The sequence below is a fragment of the Vulpes vulpes genome, chromosome 7 (genome assembly GCF_048418805.1).
Source record: "Vulpes vulpes isolate BD-2025 chromosome 7, VulVul3, whole genome shotgun sequence".
Taxonomy (NCBI): Eukaryota; Metazoa; Chordata; class Mammalia; order Carnivora; family Canidae; genus Vulpes; species Vulpes vulpes.
In genome coordinates, this window is record NC_132786.1 from 68,293,998 (window position 1) to 68,312,771 (window position 18,774).

The 18,774-nt window shown below is 40.4% G+C and overlaps 1 protein-coding gene across 1 annotated transcript in view; it reads left to right on the forward strand.

Moving 5' to 3' along the window:
* Positions 1–357: 357 nt before the first annotated feature.
* SLC35B4 (solute carrier family 35 member B4) overlaps positions 358–18,774 on the forward strand; it is a 33,617-nt gene continuing 15,200 nt past the window's right edge. Inside the window, exons 1-3 of the mRNA XM_026010863.2 lie at positions 358–780; positions 5,199–5,312; positions 17,396–17,498. Coding sequence (XP_025866648.1) covers positions 704–780; positions 5,199–5,312; positions 17,396–17,498 — 294 coding nt within the window. The 5' untranslated portion in view covers positions 358–703. The remainder of the gene's footprint in view (positions 781–5,198; positions 5,313–17,395; positions 17,499–18,774) is intronic.

An 18,774-nucleotide genomic window follows, 5' to 3' on the forward strand; every position in this document is an offset into this window, starting at 1 on the left:
AGCAGCAGCGTGCGCGCCACCCGGGGGCACGCACCACGGTGCTGACTGACTCACAGCCTGCAGTTAAGCCAGGCCCAGGGGTCCAGGTACGCCTCCAGCTGGGGCGAGCCTCGGCCAGGAAGTCGCCCGACGCAGCGGCGCCGTGATGCCATCTATGCCCGAGTCTCAGGCTCTTTCCAAGAAGTAGACGAGCAAGTTCGCAGGCTCCGTGTCTACGCCCGCTCTTGTCAGGAGAGCTGTTTCGGAGGACACCGTCTCCCACAGTCCATCCCAGACCCGCACTTCTGGCGCCGTCAGCGCGACCCGCACAGCACCACCGTCTCCGAGCCTCCAGCGGCCTCTCCGCACCGGAACTTCACTTCCCAGCAAGCCCAGCGGCGTCCTGCCGCGCGGGGCACGACGGGCACCTCGTCGCGCTCCCCTCTCTGGCGGAAGAACCTTGAGGCGGGACCCGACGTGGCCGGACGCAAGGGCGCGCGGCGCCCTGGGACATGTAGTCTGGCCCCGGCCGGGACGCCCCCTCGGATGAATGGGGCCCGGGCGGACTGCGAACTACAGCTCCTCGGCCGGCTGCGTCGGTGGCCGCCGCGGGGGAAAGGGAGCCGGCGGCGGCCCGGCGGGGATGTTCCGTGCGGCGGGGGACGCGGCGGCGCGGCTTCCTGGGGCGGCGGTGTAGGCGGGCGCCTGCTCCCGCGCCCCGGCCATGCGCCCGGCCTTCGCGGTGGGCCTGGTGTTCGCAGGCTGCTGCAGTAACGTCGTCTTCCTGGAGCTCCTGGCCCGGTGAGTGCCCGGCGCGGCGCGTGGCGGGGCCGCTGGGGACCCGGCATCCCCGGAGGGCGACGCGGGGCCCGCCGCCCTCACCGCCTCAGCCGCGCACGGGCGCTGAAGCCTGCGGAGGGTTCCCGGCCGGGCCCCAGGCGGCCGGCGGCTCGTGGCAGCAGCCGGCGTTCCTGCAGCTCTGGCCTGCGTCGCAGGCCGGGCGGGGTCTGGTACTGGCCGAGGAGCAGCTTCCACTCAGGTGGCCGCCGAGGCGTTTGTGCTGTTGGCCTTGGAGATGGCCTGGACCCAGGCGCCCCGCCCGCCACGGCGCGGACCGAGCCCCAGTCCGGAGTCGGGCCCCTCGGCCGCAGACAGGAATTGGGCCTTGCGACGCTGCAGCCCGCGGACCGAGGAGCGCGCGTCCACACCAGAGGGCAGATCGTGACCCTGCGCGGAGGGAAGCGCGGTTAGCTGCGAGGCGGCGCCCGGTGCCCAGTGGCTGCGGGGCTCAGTGCAGGCGCCGCGCAGCGGACAGGCGACGGGGGACCGCACGCGCTCGGCCCGGCCGGGACCGGCAGGTCCTGGTCTGGGCTGAGGACCCCAGACTAGGTGTCTGTGGGGTCATCCCGCGCCCAGGGTCATAGGTCATGTGGATGTGTTTATGGCCCAGGGTGATGTTCCGTGGCCTTCACAGGATCTCTGCCTAACTAACGTTTCGAGCTCTGTAAGAGCGTAAGATTTCAGGCTTATCAGAACAATCTCGTGTACCAAACAGGCCGGGAGTCACAGTCTCTTTACTGAAAGTGAAACAGGCCCCAAGAAGTTAGGTGAGGTGGCAGAGCCGGACCTGGAGTCCAGACACCTATGCCCTCTGCCCCGGCCGCCCACAGAACTTGGGTCAGTCCTCCCGCGCAGCCCGCTAGGACCGTGTTGCCTTCGCGTTACCATCGATTAGTCATTCTGAAGCAGTCAGTTTGCTCAGGGTGTGGGTTGATTTTTGCTCTTACAGAGCTTGAAATCTTATGCAGAAAGTGTTGATGAAGATCCGTCACTTATTTTGGGAGTAGGTGGAGAGAGGTTTAAAAATGGAAAGAAAAAAAAAAAAAGGCATCCCGTTGTCAGTCTGGTACACGTCAAAGGAAGATCACTTCGGAAATGGATTTAAAAATATTAAAAAAGTGGTACGATTGGGGCAGCCATGGAAATGGAGGTCAGAGAATAATGTTATATTATAAATATATATAAATATAATACTTGCGTTGAATATGCCATTAAATTAAATCATGCCACAGGCTGTATAACATCATCATATGCTGGCACCTGAAAGCTCTCCTTACCAAGTGGGGCTCTTGGCTAAATTAGTTGAAAGGTGCAGGTGGTGGCTCCAGCCTCACAGGGTTTTGAAGGATTCCATAAAATCCAGGCGCAAAGCACCTGAAGCACATTGACTTCCTCTTCTAACAACTTCTGTTTCAGTACGGGTGAACCTTGTATTAACGAGCTACTCCTGAAAAGTCGTGGATAAATCTAACGTTATGGAATGTTTTGGTGAAATATAGCAGCTTCTATGTAGAACAGCTGGAAGAATTTATAAATAAATCCTTTTTTTTTTTTTTTTGTAAATCTAGCTTTTTGCATACAGCAATGGGTTTTCATAAAGTGATGGAGGGATGCATTTATTAATTTAGTGACTGGTGTACACCAGACTGAATAGCAGCTTTTTCCTGATTTGCTCGGGCAACTCACAACGTACCTTGTTAAACGATCAATAAAATAAGAGCAGGTTGGACCAGATGGTCTTTAAGGTTCTTTGTAGATTTGGCCTCCTCATAAATTTTGACTTTATCATGGGACATTACAGTGGAAAGCTCGTAAATTTTTGTAGAGCAGGAACTGTGCTCTCATATGGCTTCCTTGGAACCATTATGTGCCCTAATAAGTGCCAACTAGAACACTAAATATAAATGGAAATGGTAGAGTGACTTGCAGGGAGAAGGAAACATTTTTATCCATTTCCCCCCAAATTGGAAAACAGATTTAGGTTTTTCTTTCTGATTTTTATATCTGTAATTGGGACCTATAATAAAAAGCACCACCCAGCCATACAGAACGGACATGAAGTCATGAATGGATTCCTTGATGTCCTTCCTGAAAGAGCTTGGAAACAAGATGCGCACACACCAGCTAACTAGCTAGCCAAGGTAGTGTGTGTCTTACGTCAGGAAAGCAATCTGAAACATTTTCTTTTTCCTATTTTATTTCACAATCAAGTGTATAATGTTAACTCAAGGAAGTTTCCTAAATCTGGAGAACTACAGAAGGCATAAACTTCTTCAAAGTTGCTTGTCTTTCAAGTAAAAATTTGAATTGACAAAGAGAATTCAAAGTAAAAGAAACTTTGCAGTTGATTATAATTGTTAAGAAGTTAAAGTTCAAGGAAACAAGTGATTTAGAGAAAAGGACCCACAAGCTTTTATACTGAAGTTTTAAAATGAATTACTCAAGTTAAAACAAATAGTTCCATTGGTAGCCATACAACAGCGTGTTCCCCAAAAGAGCTCTCTAAAATGACTTTTAAAAAAAATTTAATTATGTGAGTACATTAGGGATATTTTTAAATCCTATGGGAATAGACAAAGTAGAATAGGGTTGTCAAGGGATGAGGGAGGAGGCAATGGAAAGGGACCCGGATGGGTATGGGGTTTCTTTGGGGGATACCCTAAAATGGTAAGCTGCACAACTCTGAAAATACTAAAAACCACTGAATTGTAAACAGTTATATAAGGGAGCCTGCAGACATCACTTATTTGCCCTGTAGCTCTGGGAGACTTACCTGAGTCAGTGCCATGTGACCCTCAGTGTCTTTAGCAGTGCAATGGGCATAATAACTACCTCTGTAAAAATACAAATAAAGGTAAAATTAAAAATTATTATGCCTTTTAAAACATTCTGTGAGAAATACACTTGTAAAGTGAATCATTTTTAGAAATAAATGGTTTCTTTTTATCTTTCACACAATACTAATATTTGAAGTCATATTTCCTTAAAGTGAGGCACCCTTATATTCATTCAGCCGCTTGAGTGAAGGCCAGATACTGCGCCCAAAATGCGGGGCACGAAGATGAATTGGACGTGGTCAGTCCCCCGACCTTCCTTCCCTGTGTGGCCCCAGGTTCTTACTGTTTCATACCCCATGTTTGTCACCCTCATTACGTTGTCATCTCCTTAAGGGTTCAGGGATCATCAGTCACCACAGTGGGAGCTCCCTAGCACCTAACGTTACACTTGGTAGGTTCTCCATAATTGTTCTTCAGTTGAATTGCCTTGATCTATTGGTAAAGAGAAACTGGGTGGGAAGCAAGGAAGCTTGTTGAACCGCATTTGGGCTAAGCCTTGTGATTGGCACTTGACATTTTCTCATTGAATCCTCACTCCAGAATTAAAAATTTATCACCTTTTTATAGGTGAGAAAAAATGGTCAAGATAAATGTCTTTAAAAGGGTTACTATACTTTAATTGAAGACCTTCCAGTGTGCAAGATCCTGATGTTCTAAGTCTTTACCTTTTTGCCCCCCCTGTGGCACACTATCGAGTACTTTCCAGGGACTGGCTTATTTACTCTGCAAGAAACCATCGAGACAGGCACTAATACTGTTCTCATTTTAAAGATAAGTAAACAGGATATAGATAGGGTAATTAACTTCCACTCTCACACTTCCATTCTAGAAAACTGGATCCTGCCTGCCATTGTGTAATTTTAACCACCATGGTTATTATTATTGCTCCTTATCTCGACTTACCCCTGTCAAAGACCTTTGTCTCTAGACACTTTTTTCCTAATCACCCTTCCACAGATACATTTTATATTCTTTCATGTGCTTGATACTTAGAAATACAGCATGCATCTCCCCACCCCAAGAATCAGTTGTTGCCCCCATGGGACCTTATCTAAGTGATGTTCCAGTCACCAACAATGGGTCCATGTCTTCTATTGACACTAGTCTTGGTGGCTCTGGGGCAGGAGGCTTTGTGAACATTCCAGGAGACCTGAGCATATTGTTGTGCTTGGGCTTTGCTGCTGAAGCTGACTAGTAACCTGACTGAAGCCCTTTAGATGAAGTGCATATCCCAGGTACATACGATGAACTTCCCAAGTTGACTAGAAAAGTTGTATCGTAGTTCTGACAACGAGTGTTATTGGCGTGATTCTTACTCCTGGCCTGCTACACCTAGGAAAGAGTGAAATAAGCTTGGATTCTTCTCTGTGAGCTCTGTTGATAGTCTGTGTGTGATCCATGGGATATGAGATCTGAGATAAAGGTCAGTGGGTAATAGAAATCAATATTCCCTGTTACTTCAGATTCTCAGTATAACAAGTCTTGGTGCCCTTTATCTCAACTTTTTGTACCTTATTTGCCTTTTTGATATTTACTACACAGGAAGCATCCAGGATGCGGGAACATTGTGACATTTGCACAGTTTTTATTTATTGCTGTGGAAGGCTTTCTCTTTGAAGCTGATTTGGGAAGGAAGTGGCCAGCGATCCCAATAAGGTATGGCGCATTGAAGTCTCCTTTAGCCGTTTTTTGTTTTTGTTTTTTAAGAAGTTCAGGGCTTTTCTGGTACCTAGATAAAAGGAGTATGAGACATCCTTTTATACGATCTGTGTAAAAGATATTAGTAGAATAATGTAATTCAATTTCTGAATTTAATATGTTGTAAAACCCCAGGGGGCCTATTTTTAGAATAAAATTCCCACCGCAACACAATAATTATGACAGAGACAACAATGTGTATGTGTGTAATACATGGTTGGTTAAAGGCTTAGTGTGACCAGGATGCTTTTTAATAGTTATGTATGCTAGCCTCATGTTGGTAAAGTTATCAAAAGCACTAAGAGTGGTATTATTGTTCCCTTTTAAAAATGAATGGTTTTGGGGAATAAACAAGTGGTGCTTATGCAGCCTTGTGTTACACTAAATGCCACTGAATTGTTCACTTTAAAATGGTTGATTTTATGTTATGTGCATTTCCTCTCAATTAAAAGAAAGTGAATGGCAAGCTAAGGCAAAATTGTTGATTCCAGACCTCTACCCATTAGTCTAAATTTGCATAACTGTACTCAGGGGGCCAAATAGAAAACAAGACAGTTCTTCTAATAAACAGTGTATTGAAAATTCAGCATTCTTGCTGAGAAGAACTTGAAATAAAAGTGTAATGCATCCAACTGTGAGTCTGTAGTAAGATCAGGTCACTTAATCCCTTTGATATGGATATTCCTGGTGTGACCCTATCCAAAGACTGGTTAGGGCTCATAGTGGTTGGTGTTCTTTTGCAACATTCTTGAGTAGCCTGCTATAGAAAATCTGGTTGAATTTTGTTATTAATCTTGGGCTTTTAAATTTCCCAGCGTGATGCTCAGTATTCTGAGTAGGTTTTTCATTAGCTTTAATATCTACGTAAAACTTTCTGCTTCCTAGACCAGCATTTACATCATGGTAGGAGCCTCTTTTTTTTTTTTTTTAATTGCTCTATTGTTTTATTTTCAAATTTTTATTTAAATTTTAGTTAACATACAGTGCAATATTGGTTTCAGGAGTAGATTCAGTGACTCATCACTTACATGCAACACCCAGTGCTCATGACAAGTGCCCTCCTTAATGCCCATCACTCATCTAGCCCATCCTGCAATCACCTCCCTCCATCAGCCCTCGGTTTGTTCTCTATTGTTAAGAGTCTTCCTATGTTTTGCTTCCCTCTCTTCCCCCCCACCCTTTTCCATGTGTTCATCTGTTTTGTTTCTTAAATTCCACATATAAGTGAGATCATGTGGTATTTATTATTTCTCCTACCGACTTATTTTACTTAGTAAAATAAGTGTATTAACACTTAGTGTATTAACACTCTAGCTCCATCTTGCAATCTTGCAAATGGCAAGATTCCATTCTCTTGAATGGCTGAGTAATATTCCATTGCATATATTTATCACATCTTTATCCATTCATAAGTTGATGGACATTTGGGCTCTCTCCATAGTTCAGCTATTGTTGATAATGCTGCTATGAACATTGGGGTGCATGTACCTCTGAAAATCTGTATTTTTGTATCCTTTGGGTAAATACCTTGTAGTACAGTTACTGGATCATAGGGTAGCCGTGTTTTTAGTTTTTGAGGAACCTCCATACTGTTCTCCAGAGTAGTTGTACCAGTTTTCATTCCCATCAACAGTGCAAGAGGATTCCCTTTCTCCACATCCTCACTAACACCTGTTATTTCTTACATTGTTAATTTTAGCCATTCTGACAGGTGTGATGTGGTATCTCATCGTGGTTTTGGTTTGTATTTCCCTGATTAAAGATATTGAGCATCTTTTCATGTGTCTGTTAGCCACCTGGATATCTTCTTTAGAAAAGTATTTATTCGTGTCTTCTGTCCATTTCTTAACTGGATTGTTTGGGTCTTTTTGTGCATTGAGTTTGATAAGTTCTTTATAGATCTTGGATACTAACCCTTTGTCAGATATGTCACTTGCAAATATCTTCTCCCATTCTGTAGGTTGCCTTTTAGTTTTGTTGACTGTTTCCTTTGTTGTGCAGAAGCTTTTTATCTTGAGGAATTACCAATAGTTCATTTTTGCTTTTGTTTCCTTTGCCTCTGGTGACAAGTCTAGTAAGAAATTGCTGTGGTCAAGGTCAAAGAGGTTGGCTGCTGCCTATTTTCTCCTTTATATTTTGATGGTTTCCTGTTTTACATTTAGGTCTTTCATCCACTTTAAATTTATTTTTGTGTATGGTGTAAGAAAGTGGTTCAATCTCATTCTTCTTCATGCTGCTCTCCAGTTTTCTCAACACCATTTGTTGAAGAGACTCTTTTTTTTCCATTGGCTGTTCTTTCCTGCTTTTTGAGTATTAATTGACCACATAGTTGTGAGTCCATTTCTTGATTCTCTATTCTGCTCCAATGATCTATGTGTCCCTGATAGCCAAAGCAGTCCTGAAAGAGAAGAACAAAACTGAAGGCATCACGATTTCAGGTTTCAAGCTATATTACAAAGCTGTGGTCATCAAGACAGTATGGCACTGGCACAGAACAAGGACACCCCCCACACACATTTTTGATTCCTCTGAGCCTTTTCCCCCTCTTCCCACTGTCTCCATTCAGGTTGCCACTAGGACAATTCAGGAATCCATTCACTCTCAACCATTAACTTGAATAAGGTGTCCTAGCTGCCTGGCTTCTTGCCTCCCATGCCACCCCTCCATCCCTGTGTTTTGACTTCCTACTGTTCTATTGTGACATCCCCCTCTCACAAGCACTCAGGGTGTCACCAGTAGGTTCAGAGAGGAGCCCAGCTCCCTAACCTGCCCTTTGAGGCTCCCCGGGATCTTGCCCCAAAACTTCTACTTCCATGTGTGTCCCATGGTGCTGGCTATTTTATTTTCTATCTGTGAAGTTGCAGTCAAAATCTTGACATCATGGAAATGCCATTCATCCCGAGGAACAATTTCTAGGCCATTCTATGTAGGCGCAATGTGGAATAGTTGGAATTCATTATTCTATAAGGCCTTCATGAACTCTATCTCCGAATGGCATTGTTTTAAGAAAATTTGGCAAGAAACCTTGTAGTATTTTAGAAGCTGTGAAATAGCTGTTCTTGGTGTTAAAAAAATGTCAACTGAGTAAATTTGAAGATCTAAGTGGTTTTAGTAGATGATTCATGAATCAGGCAGTATCCATCTACCAAGAATAGAGGACCTCTACCTCAGCTAAAGAAGGGAAAGGATCTTCAAGGCAGAGAGCATTAAAAAAAAAGAAGAAAGGAATTTATTAGCAAGATATGCATTGTTTAGGTGAAGTCACCTCGAAAGGAGAGCAGAAGGGGGTCTATCAGAAAATTCCTCAGTGTTGACCAGGAGATTCTATGTTGGCTGGTTAAAGGTGACATTGGGTAGGGGGAGGAATAAAGTCTTGGTTTAATGAGGTGGGTTGTTAACCTAAGTAACACAATTTGGGGCCTGTGGTTTTCTTTTGAGCACTACCCCCTTTCAGTCAGACTCTCAGCTCCACTGAGAGATGTGATAAACATGTAAGGCCTTAGCACCACTCTCCAGTTACTGCCCTGAAGTTAAGTTTCTGTTGTTCCTTTGTGTGATATCCATAGATTGTAACCTTTTTCTTTAACCTCTGTAGTATTCACAGGTCACAACTTCAGTTTACCACTCCTTAAATTGGTTATTTTGTTCCTTAGATGTTCCAGTTTTAGGGAGATTGTTTGCTTGATGGTTAGCGCCTACATATATTTCAGGGTTGTGAAAGAATACAATGCACCAGAGAGATTATTATCATTACCATAAGTGGGATAAATCCCAGTATTTGGAGTGCACTTTAGAACCATTGTCCCCAAGACCCAGACCAATCAAAATCAAACGAGTCCAAGACTGTGAAGAGTCACCTTTTTAAGCCCAGTGACTTGTTCTGTGATCCTACCTGAGTTTCAGCGTCCCCATGTGTCCTGTCCAGGCACACCAGGTGGTATTGGCCACAGCACAGGCACCTCCTTTGTCAGCTAATAGATAATAGCTGTTCTGTTATCTGGGAAATAGGGACCTGTCAAAAGGAGTGAATTCTGAATCATGAATGTCTTCTGGTAGGCCCCCTCCCCTTTTCTTAAAAAAAAGATCTATTTATTTTAGAGGGGGCACACAGAGGGAGAGAATCTCAAGCAGACTCCCCACTGAATGTGGAGCCTGATGCAGGGCTCATTCTCACCATCCTGAGATCATGACCTGAGCTGAAATCAAGAGTTGGGCACCCAACTGGCTGAGCCACCAGGCACCCTGATAGGCGCTTTCTAACTCAACAATGTAAATTTAGGGAAGTCGACCAATGAAGTGTCTTATTTTATCTGTGAAAAGTAGGGGGGGGGCACAGTTAGATTTTTTTCTATTTTGAAATAAAGGGTTGTTTAAATTTCAGAGGTTGCTGTGTTATAAGGACATTGAGACAACAAAATCTGGCAGTGAGGGGCTATTTTTGCGGAAGCAGAATGGACTTTATCCACATGTGCCACAGTCTTACAAATACAATATGAAGGCTTGGTGTTATTTTTTTGACAGTGTTTTCCATGTAATTTACACATCAAATGAGCCTAATTCATTTAACAAGTCCTTTGGAATATTTGGGTCAAAAAACTTCACTTATGATTTGGTTGAGGAAGTTACTAAAAAAATTTTTTTTTAAGATTTGATGTATTTAGTTGAGAGAGACAGTGAGAGCGCAGGGGAGAGGGGCAGAGGAAGTGGGAGAAGCAGACTCCCCATTGAGCAGGAAGCCTATTGTGGGGCTGGATCCCAGGACCCTGGGATCATGACCTGAGCCGAAGGCAGACGCTTCACTGACTGAGCCACCCAGGAGTCCCAGTCAAAAATAGTTTTTAAAAAGGTTTTAAAGTTCTTACCTAAATAGGATCACAGATTACCACAAAATCTAATACTTAAAAAGTCAAAGAGATTTTTACAGTCTTAGCCAAATGAGACCAAAAGCCTAAGAAAATCTTGTCCTTTTAATAGAGATAAAACCAAATTCTACTTTTCCACTAGCTTACTTTTGATATTAAAACTCATTTTTAAAAATAAATTTATTTTAATCGTAACCAGTTTGACCACACATGAAACTTCTTGTTTAAAGATTATTTTTCCACAAACCTACTACTTTTTTCCCCCTCTGCATCCCAGTTTTGTTCTATGTTTTTTCCCTTTAAACAACCAACCTCATTTTAGAACAAAATTACTTTTTTTCCCCTTAACAAAAAGTGTATTGAAAGAGGACTTTGGCTGCCTCCATTTTGACCTCAGACATTCTAGTCGGGTTCTTCTTTCCAGCTTGTCTCTTGGCTCAGGCTGAAGACCATGAGGGCAAAGCATCCTGTGATGGGAACAGAAGCTACCCCTTCGAGTAGTAGGAACTGCCCTGGGCTAGCAAGGTCCTGTCCATGACCGACCTGAAGACAGTGGTTAATTTGACTTTCACTGTCTATGTGTACATATCGTGTACATTACATTTTGCTCCACATTTTCTTAAATATAAATCTGGAAGTATTTTTGGCACTTTAGACACATTTTCTCCACATTTTCTTAAATATAAACCTGGAAGTATTTTTGGCACTTTAGACACAGTCTCTCAGATGTTAGTCCCCTATCTTCTGGATGTTGGCCTCACTGAAATAAATTCCTTGTTTCACCACCACTCTTTTTTCTTCCTTCAGATTTTGTGAGCAGCCAATGGCCAAACCTGGTCTGTTTAGGACCCCTGGAGCCAGGTGTTCTTGGGCTTCTGTGCCTTGGCTAAACTAGCTCCATTTCTCACTGCTTTGTCTCCTAAAAACACATCCTACTTTCCTGCCATACAGGGATGTTTTCCTTATTATTTCTACTAGCTTTAATTACATATTAATTAAAATTCTTCGTTTTTAAGATTTTATGTATTTATTCATAAGAGATAGAGAGAAAGAGAGAGAGACAGAGACACAGGCAGAGGGAGAAGCAGACACTCCTTGCAGGGACCCTGATGCAGAACTCGATCCCAGGACCCTGGGATCACAACCTGAGCCGAAGGCAGATGTTCAACCACTGAGCCACCCAGACGCCCTCTATTAATTAGAATTCTTAATCCTGAGAAACCTTAATTTCTATGAAAACTAAGAAGTAAGCTATTGGGGGGCTGTCAGTGTTACCAGCATTTTTTTGAACTTGAATTTTATGAATACATTTCAAAAATTTTAAAAGCACATCCCTTTTAAAATTTCCCAGTGGAGTATTAACATATCCAAATATTTTAGTTTCTCTGTCATAAGAAACCAAAAGTAGATAAATTTAGTTTAATAATTAACGGTTTAGTATTTTGTCTTTTTTGGAAATTATCTAGATTTGTTGTCAGTCTTTGCTTTACTTCCAGTAGTTAACATACAGCATTATATTAGTTTTACATGTATGATATAGTGATTCAGCACTTGGATACATCACCCTGTGCTCATCGTGACAGGTGCACTCCTTATTCCCTGTCACCTAAGTCACTCATCCCTCCACCCCCACCCCTCTGGTAACCATTAGTTTGTTCTCTATAGTGAAGAGTCTGTTTCTTAGTTTTTCTCTTTCTCCCCTTGGTTATTTATGTTTTTTTTTTTTTAATTCCACATATGAATGAAATCATGTGGTATATCCATTCTCTGACTTACTTAGCATTATACTCTAGCTCTATCCATGTCATTGTAAATGGCAAGATGTCATTCTTTTTATGGCTGAAAAATATTCTGATATATATAGATACCACATCTTCTTTATCCATTCATCAGTTGATGGACACTTGGGCTGCTTCCATATCTTGGCTATGGTAGATAATGCTGCTATAAACATAGGGGTGCATGTATCTCTTTGAATTAGTGCTTTTGTATTCTTTGGGTAAATACCCAGTAGTGTGATTACTGGATCATAGAGTAGTTCTTTTTTTAACTTTTTGAGGAACTTCCATACTGTTTGCCACAGTGACTGCACCAGTTTGCATTCCCCAACAGTACATGAGGGTTCCTTTTTCTCTATATGCTCACCAACACTTGTTGTTTCTTGTGTTGTTGATTTTTAGGCATTCTGACAGGTGTGAGGTGATACCTCATTGCAGTTTTGATTTGCATTTCCCTGATGATCAGTGATGTTGAGCATTTTTTCATTGTCTGTTGGCCATTTTTATGTTGTCTTTGGAGAAATGTTCATGTCCTCTGCCCATTTTTAATTGGATTATTTGTTTTTTGAGTGTTGAGTTTTATAAGTTGTTTATGTGTTTGGATGCTCTTTATCAGATATGTCATTAACTAGTGTGAGAAGAATAAATGTTAACTCTCCTTTAAATGTTCCTGTGAAGCCATCTGGTTCTGGACTTTTGTTTGTTGGGAGTTTTTAAATTATTAATATTGATCTGTTTATTGATAGTATTGATAGTTTTTGTAATTTATGGGTTTCTGGGAATTTATCCATTTCTTTTACGTTGTCCAGTTTGTTGGCATACAGTTTTTCATAATATTCTTTTATAATTGTATTTCTGTAGTGTTTGTCGTTTTTCCTCTCCCATTTGTGATTTTACTTATTTGGTTCCTTTCTCTTTTCTTTTTGATAAGTCTGGCTAGAGAGTTATCAATTTTATTGTTTCAAAGAACCAGCTCCTGGTTTCGATTTGTTCTATTGTCTTTTTAATTTCTACATCATTTATTTCTGCTCTAATCTTTATTACTTCTTCTGCTCGCTTTAAGCTTCATTTGTTCTTTTTTTAGCTCCTTTAGGTGTAATATTATGTTGAGATTTTTCTTGCTTCTTGAGGTAGGCCTGTATTGCTATAAACTTCCCTCTTAGAACTGCTTTTGTTACACACCATTTTAAACCATTGTGTTTTCATTTTCATTTGTTTTTGTGTGCTTTTTAATTTCTTATTTTCTGATTGATTCCATTCGTTGTTTAGTGGCATGTTATTTAACCCCCATGTATTTGTGACATTTCCAGATTTTTCTTGTAGCTGGCTTTTAGTACCATAGCATTGGATTCTTTTCGAATAGTCTTTTAATTTGTTGAGGCTTGCGTTGTGGCCTTGATATGTGATCTTTTCTGAAGAATGTCTGTGTGTACTTGAAAAGAATATGTATTCTGTGTTTTAGGATGGAATGGTCTGGATATATCCATTAAATCCATCTGTTCCAGTGTGTCTTTGAAGGCCATTGTTTCCTTGTTGATTTTCTGTTTAAACTATTGATATAAGTAAGGTGTTAAAGTCCCCTGCTATTACTGTATTATTATGAATTAGTTCCTTTATGTTATCAACTGTTTTATGTATTTGGGTGCTCCCATGTTGGTTGCATAAGTATGTATAATTATTATTTCTTCTTGTTAGATTCTATTATTACTATTTTTAGTATTATTTACTATTATTACTATTTGTCCCTATTATTACTATTATTATTATTACTATTATTACTATTTACTGTCTTTGTCTCGTTATAGTTTTTATTTATTTTTACAGTGTTTGTTTTAGTTTGTCTGATATAAGTATTAATATTCCAGCTTTCTTTTGACATTCATTTGCATAAATGTTTCTCCATCCCTTCACTTCAATCTGTGCATATCTTTAAGTCTAAAATGAATCTCTTGTAGACAGCATATAGATGGGTCTTGTTTTTCTTATCCATATTGTCACCCTATATCTTTTGAGTGGAGTGTTTAGTCCATTTAAATTCAAAGTGATTATTTATAGATACATATTTATTGCCATTTTATTACTTGTTTTCTGATTGTTTCTGAAGACTTTCGCTGATCCTTGTCTTTCATGGTTTGCTGGTTTTCTTTAGTGATATATTTAGATTTCTTTCTCTTTATTGTTTGCATATTTATTACTGGATTTTGATTTGTGGTTACCATTAGGTTTGTATGTATATATAACATTTTCTGCATATAGCCATCCATATTAAGTTGATGGTTGTTTAAATTTAAACTTATTCTTTACCCCTCACTTCCCCACATTTTAGGTATACAGTGTCATGTATTACATCTTTTTATTTTGTGAGTACCTTGACTGATATTTTACAGAAATACTCGTTTTTACTGCTCTTGTGTTTTGTACCTTCATATTGTCATTTTTGGTCTTTCCTTTCCACTCAGAGTCCCCATTAATTAATATTTCTTGCAGGGTTGATTTAATGGTCACAGACTCCATTAGTTTTTGTTCATCTGAGAAACTCTTTCTCTCCTTCTATTCTGAGTGATAGCCTTGCTGGATAGAGTATTCTTGGCTGCAGATTTTTCCCATTCAGCACTTTGAATGTATCATGCCACTTTTTTCTGGCTTGCAAAGTTTCTGCTGAAAAATCCCTTGATAGCCTTATAGGGGTTTCCCTTATATGTAACTGTCTTCTTTCATCTTGCTGCTTTAAAATTTTTTTTATCACTGTGTTTTGCCATTTTAATACAATATATATTGGTGTGGATCTTCTTTTGTTGATTTTGTTGGGGATTTCCCATGCTTCCTGGATATGGCATGTCTGTTTTCTTCCTCTAGTTAGGGAACTTTTCAGTTATTATCTCTGCAAATAAATTTTCTTTATTTGCCCTCTTTTCTTTCTCTTTTTGTAGGACACCTGTAATGCAAATGTTACAGTGTTTTATGGAGTCACTGAGTTCCCTAAGTCTGTTCTCATTTTGGATAATTCATTTCTCTGTTTTGTTCATCTTGATTACATTCCATTACTCTATCCTCTAGGTCATTAATTCATTCCTTTGCTTCCACCCTGCTATTTATTGTATCAGGCATGTTTCTCGTTTCATTTATTGAGCCCTTTATTTCTGTTATGTTGTTATCTCTGTATTAAGGGTCTCATTCGTGTCTTCCACTCTTTTCTCAAGCCTGATGAGTATCTTTGTGATCATTACTTTAAATTCTGTATCAGGCATGTTATTTTTGTTTCACTTAGATCTCTGTCCATGGCCTTTTTCTATTCTGTCATTTGGGACAGATTCCTCTTGTCTTCCCATTTTGTGTAAGTCTCTACACCTGTTTCTCTGTGTTAGGAAAGGCAGCTACATCTCTTCTTGAGGATAATGGCTTTATGAAGAAGAGGTCCTGTAGTGCCCTGCAGTGTAGTGTCCCCTCTTTTACCCTGCCACTTCAAGGAGTGTCTCTAATGTGTACAGCATGTGGTCTGTTGTTGTGTCTTGGCCACTTTATCCTTCAGGCCAGTTGTCTACAGAGGCTTTCTTTGCCTCTTGTGGGCAGTGTTTGGTGTCTGGCCGGAATGTGCTGCATTTTAGCTAGTTGTGCACTGGTCTGCTCATGAAATGAGACCTTTCATCACTGCCACTGGAACCAAGGCCCTGCAGAACTCCCAGGTACACTTCAAGTCACTGGTGCCACACACTGTATTTCCCCAGGCTGTTTGCCCTACCTTCTCTCCAAGAGTGGCCCCAGTGCCTCAAGGCTCTATCTGAACGAAACTCACTGACCTCTAGACCTCCAGGCTTTAAGCTCTACTGACTGCAAGAACTCACGAAATTCAGCCCCTCTCACTTTCCAAGCCAATCACTGTGGGGATTTGTTTTCTCTGTTGCTCCACCTGTGTTAGTCTGTCTCTTGCTCTTCTCTGCAACAACAGCTCCAGGAGTCATTTCTCTCTCAAACTGTGTATCTGCACTTCCTACCTTCCTTGATGTGGCCTCTTCTCCACCTTTAGTTGGAGTTTGTTCTGCTAGTCTTTGGGTCAATTTCTGGGGTATTTAGGTTGATTTGATAGTTATCTGGTATGAAGTCAGCCTAGGGTCTTTCTACTTCTAGACATAATCTAGATATCTAATGAATTTAACTTAATTCATCATTTAACCTAACTCAGCAAAACTTTAAGGTTTTAGGTAACCAAAAAGAAATTGAGAAAACTATTAAGTAGACATAAATATTGTTGAAAGTTTATTTATGAACTTTTATTTATCTATTTAACTTACTTGTCTTTAATAACTATGTTTAGATGACCTATAAAAACTAAATTAAACATTAGATGAAGTCAGCCATTATCCTAAGCTATTAATTTTTGTTGACAGATCTTATAAAGGACAACAAGAACTTATTTGAAGGCTAGTAAACTGAACTAGAATAACAGTTACATATTTAGTGTTGGTAACTCTAAAGACATGTCTGTTTTAATTAAGCCATCAACCTTAAACTAGCATTTATATTGAATATTTTTTCAAACCATGTGAACTTGAAAAGTGGGTTAGTTTCTTTCTTTTTGAGAATTGCAGAATGCTTAATCCTTACAAGTGCCTGCCTTCAAACCAACTAAATAGAGCTTTTACAAATTAATTTTAGCAGAACCCCCCAGAAGTAGAAAACACCACAGAGCTACACCACGTAAATGTAGATAGACATGAACATACAGACAGAGAGCCTTTATAGCTTCAGGGTTTTTTTGTTGTTGTTGTTTTTGTTTTTTGGTTGGTTTTTTTTTTTTTTTTATAGCTTCAGGTTTTAAATTACTGCCAGGAAATAGGTTAGGTACAGGATTTACGGTAATAATGATAAAAGTTAAATATCTGTTATTTTTCTGGTAGGTGGAATAAGGCTATCAGTTTAGATGGCTAAAGCTTTGTTTAGTATTTGTGAAGACACTTAAGATTTGAATTTCTTCTTGGCAAGTCAAGTTCTAAATGACCTCTCCCCCTTGTGTTTTATCTTGATAAGAATTACCACTCTGAAATTTGTATTTTAAAGGGAGAGACTAGAAAGGATTTCCTAGAGAAGACCAGTAGAATATTGAATATACATCTGAAAGCCACAGGGAAAGAACACAAGTTTCTCCTAGAAGGACTCTTATTCCCTTAAAGTCAGAATTTTTATACTTATAAGTTTTTTGAGATAGGGGAGTTTGTTAGTCTGGCTTTGGATGTATTTTTATGTGTGCTTGATATTGACTTCACATTATAGTAGTATTAGAATCTTTTAATCTGTAGGGACTAAAACAAAAATACCTTTCTAACCAAAAATGACTATTCCTTCTAAACTTGATTTTCTTGAAATAGTAGACTTTGTGTGATATGCTGTGATCTCTGCATTTTAGGTACTATGCCGTGATGGTAACCATGTTCTTCACTGTCAGCGTGGTGAACAACTATGCCCTGAATCTCAACATTGCCATGCCCCTGCATATGATATTTAGATCTGTAAGTGCTGCTGGCTCACATGCATATGTTCCTCTAGGAAATGAAGCTAAGTGGGTAGATTGAATACTTGACAAAAGTAGAAAGAAAATAAAGTGTGAGTAAAGGTTGGCTTTCATCTGCACAGTAATGAGGAAAGTGGACAGTTGACTTTTATCCCTCTGAGGTCTTATGGGTGAGCAATAAAAGCTGAAATTTCCCTGGGAAACAGATTTTACATTTAATTTCCTTCATCTGATTGATTTTATAGTCAGGCTTGCTATGAATGTTATTTAACTTATTTCTCATTACTTTTGGTTTCTATCCTAAAATTACACTTACTTCTAGTACATAAAATAAACACTTCCCTTTTCTGATGCCTTTTTTTTTTTTTAAAGCAAGAGACTTTTGAGAGGGGAAATTCTTTTAAGGTTTATTTATTTTAGAGAGGGTTGGGTGCCTGTACTCAAGTGCTGCAAGGGGCAGAGGGAGAGACTCTCAAGGAGACTCCCCACTCAGTATAGAGCCTGATGCAGGGCTTAATCTCACCACCCTGAGATCATGACCTGAGCCAAAACCAAGAGTCGGATGCTTAACCAACTGAGTCACCCAGGTGCCCTAAATAAAGGGAAATTCTTGAACGTAAAGTTTGTCCCAGAGCAGCAGAGGTTTCTTCTTCCTCTAACGTTTGGTGGGAGATCTGCAAATGTGTATAAATAAATAAGAACAGAGCACTCTGTGAAGAGCGGGAAAAACTTCAAGGGGGAATGTAGTTAGGATTGCAGAAGAATGCAAATTGGTGACCGTTGGAATTACAATATTTCTGTGTAGTTTGAGATTTCTGTGAGACTAAAGGTGCTATCCCCAAAGGAACTTTTCAGAGCTAATTATAATTACAAAAATGACTTTCAAAGTACCAAGCACATAATAGACTTTCAATAAACTCTTGCTGATTGAGCGACACCTTTCCAGAGAAGAGAAAGATCCCTGCATGCCTTCTTTCATTAATTAAGACCAGGGATGAGGAAAAGCTTAATGAAAAAAAGCTTAGTAAAAGCTCTTGTAAATCTGATGGAAAATTAAACAAAATTAAATCTACAGTATAATTTGTTTCTGCTAGCCTTAATTTCGGCTCTGGCCAATATTTAGAGAATTGACCATTTTTATTCTCGTTATCTTCAGAAGGTTTATTTTACATAACATTTGTATGGTTTATACTTTTTGCCATCATAAGAATAAGTGAAGCTTACTAATTATTCATCCTAACCTCCTTTCTGGCTCTTTTTCTTGCTTGTGCATG